The 7,486-nt window shown below is 39.2% G+C and overlaps 1 protein-coding gene across 1 annotated transcript in view; it reads left to right on the plus strand.

The window, feature by feature from the left end:
* Blvra (biliverdin reductase A) overlaps nt 1–7,486 on the plus strand; it is a 46,117-nt gene that overhangs the window by 30,822 nt on the left and 7,809 nt on the right. The window contains exon 5 of the mRNA XM_029562973.1: nt 2,540–2,647. Within this exon, the coding sequence (XP_029418833.1) occupies nt 2,540–2,647 (108 nt within the window). The remainder of the gene's footprint in view (nt 1–2,539; nt 2,648–7,486) is intronic.

Consider the following 7,486-nt stretch of genomic DNA (forward strand, 5'->3'; position numbering starts at 1 on the left):
GACATATGTTCTATTTGTGTGTGCTATTATTGAAACAGAAGCATTTGATGAAATTCTTCCCTCAAGATGTTAGGTTTTTTAATTTTTCATGTTATAATGTATTTCTTTTCTTTTCCATGAAGTAAATTTTCATGCTTCCTCCTCAAATATGTCTTTTTTTTTAATTTGTTGTTTTTTTGTGAGTATATCATACAGACCATCCCAAACAATCTTATTCATCTAAATACCCACTTCCCAAATGGCACCCTCCCATAGCCTCCCCCACCACTGGAGCCCATAAACTCTGCCATCCCTGTTACTGTCCACTGTGTGGTCGGTACCCCCAGCCGTTCCCAGGTGCTTGTCCATTTGCTGAATCTAGTCAGTCTGTCTAGAGCTCCTTGTTTTAGGAAGATCAGCTCTTCCTCATCTAGCAGCAATCAGTTGCCAATATTCCTTTAGATAAGATTGGGGTCTGCTATTCATTTTCCCAGTTCTATGTTGGTTACTGTCTGGGAGTCTTTTGGGCCCCTGACCAACAACTCAAAGGAAGGCATCTCCTGTCTGGCATTGTTTCTTGTTATGTAGCCTTTAGCTATACATAGAGTTCCATATATTTTCTTGATATTAACCCCTTTCTGAATCTATACTTTGCAAATATTTTAACTCATTATGTCTTTTTATTCTGCTGATTGTTTTGGAATACATAGCTTTCTAGCATGCCATTTGTATAGTTAGGCTTTTGTAGTTTATACTTTTGGGGTCTTACCTAAGGAATCCTTGCTTAATTCAATCATAGATCACCCAATTCACATTTTACCAGGTGCCCCCACAGCATTCTTTATATCAAAAAAAGGTCAGAATCGTGTGACCTTTGACTGACATCAGCAGCTTTCACTCTGGATACTTCCTCAGTCTTTCCTTGGCAGTTATCCTGTAGAATGGGATTGTTTGAATTTATCTGATGTTTCTCTGGAAGTAGGTCTGAGGTATGCATGTTTTGTAGGAGTTTATAGAAATGATGCTATGTCTCACATCCTGTCTGTCGGATGGCACCCAATTCCATTTCGCTCCACTATTAATGATACCATTTAGTCAAGGTGGTGCCTACCAGGCTTTTCTACTAAAGGTTACTTTTTTATCTTGTAATTAAATGATTATTTTGTGGGGAGATAGTTTAAAACTAGATAAATATCCATTCTCATCAATATCTGTTCTTATCACATGTTCTGATTACTTTTTAGGAATACATAATTCCCTGTTTTTATTCAATGGATTATAATATGTAACATTTGTTATTTATTTTGGTTTTCAGATTATTCCAGATTTGGTAAGGGCAGAGGGACATCCTCACCTTGAACCTCTTGTCTTCATCTTATTGTGTTCTGCCTCCATTACTTTTTGAGTATGTACTTGGTTTCTAGCAGAACATGGTTTAGTCATATATCTTTTGCTTCAGCCCTAGAATTAGCTATATCTCCAATGGATAGTGGTATTTTGATGTTATAATTTGGATGTTAAATATGTGTCTTACTTTGGGAATAGCTCTGCTTTTAATGCCCTTTCGGTGAACAAATCTAAGAATATAGGGTCATGAGTGTGTGTGAGTGTGCATGTTAAACTGGTTACCACGAGTGTTTTATTATAACAGAGCATTGAATGAATGTCAGGAAACAATCACAGATGCAATTGGACACATGAAACCTCTTTGATAGTCATAGATATGGAAACACAGAGACCATTACATAACATTAATAAGGAGACAACATGCTTCCACATATGGCCCAATTCCCCAAGTGCCCAGGGGTCCCTCCTAAGACTACTTACAAGAACAGAAGCTTTTTCTCCTCATCTGAAACCATGTTGTGCCATTTAGCATCTACTAAACATGTAAAGCCATAAAGCTTCTGCTTATCCCCAGATGCTCCCTTTGCCATGTCCATGTGCTAGGAAGCAGGCGGAGGGATTCGTATCTGCTCTCCATTGTGGTCAGAATGCCCAGAGTATGGGCAGAGTTTTCCCTATAGCTGAATTCACCAAAGGTGCGTGTCCAAGAAGTATCGCCCATGACTGAGATTCTGTCTCAGCGAAACTGTAGATTATAACTGTACTTTAATAAAACCCAAGGTTCTAGTTATGAATATTAAGGCTTTCACTTCCCTGAAGGGAGGGTCATTTTATTAATCATCTGGTTCTTCCAGTTTTTGAATAATTATGTTAACTTGTTCCAGTCTTTAACAGTCCCTTTTCTTTTCTGTAAGCCTTACATGTTTTTGTATAGTGACACCCCTTCCTGTTTAGAACACAAGCCTAATGCCCTTCTGGTTTTTGGGCATTCCTTTCCTTTTGACTTTGTGGGCAAATAGATGCCATCCTTTAGCTTGGAGACACTGTCAGCTTGGGTGGTAAGGGCAGAGTAGTGTCGTCCTAGCCATGTTCCCAGGGCACTATATGTAAGCACTTTTTATATCCTGTTCTGGAGGAAGAAGGACATGACTTTCAAGTGCACAACTATATACAATGAAATGACTACCTTTTGTATTCCATTTTGTCATGACAGGAAAAGTCATGCATGAAGAGCATGTGGAACTCTTGATGGAAGAATTTGCATTCCTGAAAAAAGAAGTGGTGGGGAAAGAGCTGCTGAAAGGGTCTCTTCACTTCACAGGTCAGTTTCAGGCAGGGTTGCTGGTCACAAGTGAGGTCCCAAGACCAGCCAACTTCTCTCTTAATGTCACTGCAGTGGGAAATCATCCAACTCATTGTTGTTACCTGGGCAGCATGATGAGCCTTCTCAGAGCTCTGGGGGCCTCGGCTCAGGTGGAGCTTGGTTCTTCACATTGCAGAAAACGATTTTAGATCATGTCATAATGGGACCAAGTTAGTAAGCTTATTGATGAAGCAGAAAGACAAGATGTGGGTGAAAAGAGACAAGTGTAGGCATTAGAAGAGGAACGTTCCTAAGTACTGCAAAAGGAACCATCCACGTGATTTATGTCACAAGGATATTAGATTTAAGGCATAATTCATTAACCACTTTTTAATAAAATCTTGTCTTTGAAGTCTCCCTTGGGGACTGGTAGTCTGGTTACTTATGTAGAAAACTGGATGTTAGCTAGTAAGAAGATGAGGTTGAGATCCAGAAGAGGGAGTGGGCAGGGCCTTCTCATGACCCACCCACTAACTATCCTGCCCTACTCTCTAGATTGTGAGCTTGTATTCATTTCTTCTACAGACTTTCTGACTCAGGGCTTACTTTAAATTTCTAGACTTCCATGAATAATAAAAAGCATGTGTATTAGTAACTTTTCTGGTTGCTATGTTAAAACACTTGACACCAGCAATTTAAGGAAGAAAGGGTTCCTTTTGGCTCACCCTTAAAGGGGATAGTCCATTGTGATGGGAATGCAGAGCTGTTACATTCTATCCTCAGTCAAGAAGCAGAGCGTTCCATATTACTGGTGTTTAGCTCACTTTTCTCCTTTTTCCTTTTTATTCAGTCTAGGACTTCAGCCCATGAATGTGGGCCTTTCTTCCTCAGTTAAACCTCTCTTAACTCCCTTAAAGCCATATCCAGAAGCGTGACTCCTAAGTAATTCCAAGTTTAATCAGGTTGATGAGATTAACCATCACATCTGTTACTATTCTTTCCTTACATGAAATGTATCACTTGATGCAACCTTGGATGAAAAGGTGAGTCAGAAATCTCAAGCATATTTATTTCTGTCTAGTCTTCTGGGCTAGAGCTGGAAAGGTAGTTCAGTGGTAGAATGCTTGGCCAGTGTGTAGGCAGGCTCTGCTTAAGTTTCTGCTGCTGTAGAAAGAACGGTGGGGGGAGAGGAGGAGGAGAAAAGGAGAAGGAGAAGAAAAAAGAAAGAAAATGAAATCTTAAAAACTGGCTGGAGGTTATTTTTCTATAGGATATCGTGGATTGAAACAGTTTGTTTTGTGGGTTTTTTTTAACTTTAAAAAAAACTTTATTGAGAATTTCATTTGTGCATATAAGGTGTTTTGATCAAATCCACACCCACTCCCTCCCCTCCAGCATTTCCCATATTTCCCCATCACTTTTTCTGACAACTTCGTGCTCTCTCTCTCTCTCTCTCTCTCTCTCTCTCTCTCTCTCTCTCGGCTTTTTGCTACTCTAACATTCCCCCCTCTAAAGAGGTAACCCTAAAATCTTTAGGGATTAGATAAGAGCTCCCAAATACTTTCTGACATTTTTGGCCTTTGGAACAGAGTATGTTGCTAAGGGTCCCGAGGACATTTCGACTTTTAGCCAAGAAACTGGCTACTTTTCTTTGGGGTGTTTTTACCCTAACTGCCTAGCCAATTCCTACCTCCTATTCCTACCACACCATCCTCTGAAGAGGTTACCCAAATTGTCAATAGGGAGTCAGGATGCAGACCATTCTGGCTTCTTCCATGCTTAACAGGGATGCAGGGGGAGGCAATTGGAGTACCCCTTCAGTGGGTCTATCTAAAAGACTCCCAGATTGCACAACTCTTATCTCTAGGGAAAAGAAAAAAAGCATAACAGTTGCCAGATTGAAAAGCTGAACTGAAAGACTCCTAAGAGGTTGCGGAGTGACCATGGAGGCAAGTGACTGTCAGTTAATGAATGTTGCACAGCAAATTGCATGGAAACTGAACCCCAGCCTTTGTCTCTCCGGTGGTTGCTGTTCCATCCTGCTCAAGAGACTTCCACCCTGGAGCCTCAGGGGTTCCACCTAATGACTGGCTTTCCCAACATTCTCCTGCACTCTCAGCATTCCAGCCTCTAGAATAAATGTGGGTGCATCGTCTTGTTTGTAAATTTCTATTTTTCCACTCTTGAAGTAAAAGAAAATGGTAGTTTATACTGATAAATTAGTTTTGCAATTGATAACTAGAGGAATTTCTGAATGATTTCTTAGTTAAAGTTCAATACATTTTTTTCTTAATTTTGCAAAATAAATATCTGATACCACCCTAGAGTTGGTTCAGTTATTACAAAAGTAAAATTGACACAAAGTCAGAAGCGCAGGTCCCTAGACAGTTACCATATATTATTTTATAAAAATAATGAATTAGAAGTTGATGCTTCAGTTGACATGGCCTAAGACAGAGGCCTCCCCCCACCCTAAACAAAAAAGATACCCTGAAGTTTGGATTTGTAACCCACACAAAATTTAACGGTTTATCTTCTGTAAGATAATATTTTTCTCAAATGTTGGATTACCACTTAAAAATAGCCATTGTATTAACTGGCAAACCACAAATTTATTTCTGCATAGTGGCACATAGGAAATATGAAGATCTGTACATCTTTATAATCCTGAATGCTGATACTTAAGTTATTCCTAAGCTTTCTAAAACTAGTTCCACATCTCAAGATAAAACATCTCCATACTACTACATTATATGTCATGTATTAAGTTGTTTCTTAAAGTACTGTTGCTACAGTGATCACCATGAAAATTTATTAACTGAATACATTAAGAATCTACCAGAAGTAGCATAGGATGCCAATCCTAGGTACTAGGCAAGCTGAAGTAGGAGTATCACAAGTTCTTGATCGTAATCTGCAACGCAAACTGAAAACCAGTAGTCAATTTAGATGATGTCTCAAAACACAAAGTAATCAAAGAAGGCTGGGAATATTGCTCAGTGCTAGAGTGCACAATGCCCGAGGTTCAACTCCCAGTCAAAAGAAAAAACAAACAAACAAACAAACCCTATCATAAGCTCAGTATGGTGGCACATACCTATGTTCCTAGCACTCAGGAGGCTGAGGCAGGATGATTGCCATGAGCTTGAAGTGAGTCTGGGCTTCACAGCAGGTACCAAGCCAGCCAGAGCCACAAGACCTTCTTTCTCTGTCTTTCTCTATCTCTGTCTCTGTGTCTCTCTCTCCCTCTCTCCTTCCTTATATGCATGTATGAAATTCTTAATAAATTATTTTTTTAAAAAGTAAAGCTAACCATACCATATAAAGAAATCCCACTTCAGCTCAATAAAACCTTGACAGTATATTTTTTTAAAGATCAGCTCTTCTTCACCCAAGAGCCTGCAAGTCTACAGAGTGTGGGTTCTTGTACAGGACTCCTATATTAAACTCCACCCACCCAGGGCTCAGGGACCACTGCAGAAGAGGGGGCAGAAAGACTGTAAGAGCCAGGGAGGAGGTGCATGACTATATGTTCAATTTTTATCCAATATATCATGAAATTCTTATGAGCAAATTCAAAAAACCTTTACCAACTATGTGCTAGGAGATGCAGTAGGAAGTTTTTGTGTTTATGAAAAACTTGTTTCTATGGTGTTGCAGATTATTTAACTTTCTGGTAGATTGTGTGTGTGTGTGTGAGAGAGAGAGAAGAGAGAGAGAGAGAGAGAGAGAGAGAGAGAGAGAGATAGTAGTCCCCCCAGCGTTGCTCTTTGTGCTCAGGATTGCTTTGGCTATCTGGGGTGTTTTGTGCTTCCATACAAATTTAAGTATTTTTTTTTTTCTAATTCCGTGAAGTATGTCATGCAGATTTTGATTGGGATTGCATTGAATCTATATATTGCTTTTGGTAGGATGGTCATTTTCACAATATTAATTCTTCCAGTCCATGAGCATGAGAGGTCCTTCCATTTCCTGGTGTCTTCCTCAATCTCTTTCTTTAATGATTTAACATTTTTATTGTAGAGATCTTTGATGTCTTTGGTCAGATTTATTCCAAGATTTTTTTTTGTTTTTGCGGCAATTGTGAATGGGAGCATTTCCTTGTACTCTTTTCTCCAATTGCTTGTTATTGGTATATAGAAAGGCTACTGATTTTTGTAGATTGATTTTATAACCTGCCACTATACTGAAAGTGTTGATCAGTTCTAAGAGTTTTCTGGTGGAACTTTTGGGATCTCTTAGGTATAGTATCATATCATCTGCAAAAAGTGATAGTTTGACCTCTTCTTTTCCAATTAGTACTCCTTTAATTTCCTTCTCCTCTCTTATTGCTCTAGCAAAGGTTTCAAGCACTATGTTGAAAAGGAGTGGAGATAGTGGACATCCTGTCTGGTTCCTGGATTTCGATGGAAATGTTTCCAGTTTTTTTTCCATTTAGAATGATGTTGGCTGTGGGTTTGTTATATATGGCTTTAATTATGTTGAGGTATGTTCCCTCCAGTCCAATTCCGTCTAGGACTTTGAACATAAATGCATGTTGAATTTTGTCAAAGGCCTTCTCTGCATCTATTGAGATGACCATGTGGTTCTTGTCCTTGAGCCCATTTATATGATATATGATGTTTATTGACTTATGTATACTGAACCATCCCTGCATGTCTGGGATAAAGACAACTTGATTATGGTGGATGATCTTTTTGATGCCCATATGCGGTTTTCAAGTATTTTGTTGAGAATTCTTGCATCTGTGTTCATTAAGGATATGGATCTGTAGTTTTCTTTTTGGTTGTGTCTTTACTCGGTTTGGGTATTAGAGTGATGCTGGCTTCATAGAAGGAATTTGGAAGTTCTCCCTCC

The sequence above is a fragment of the Nannospalax galili genome, unplaced genomic scaffold, assembly GCF_000622305.1.
Source record: "Nannospalax galili isolate Female #2095 unplaced genomic scaffold, S.galili_v1.0 scaffold735, whole genome shotgun sequence".
NCBI classification, from domain to species: domain Eukaryota; kingdom Metazoa; phylum Chordata; class Mammalia; order Rodentia; family Spalacidae; genus Nannospalax; species Nannospalax galili.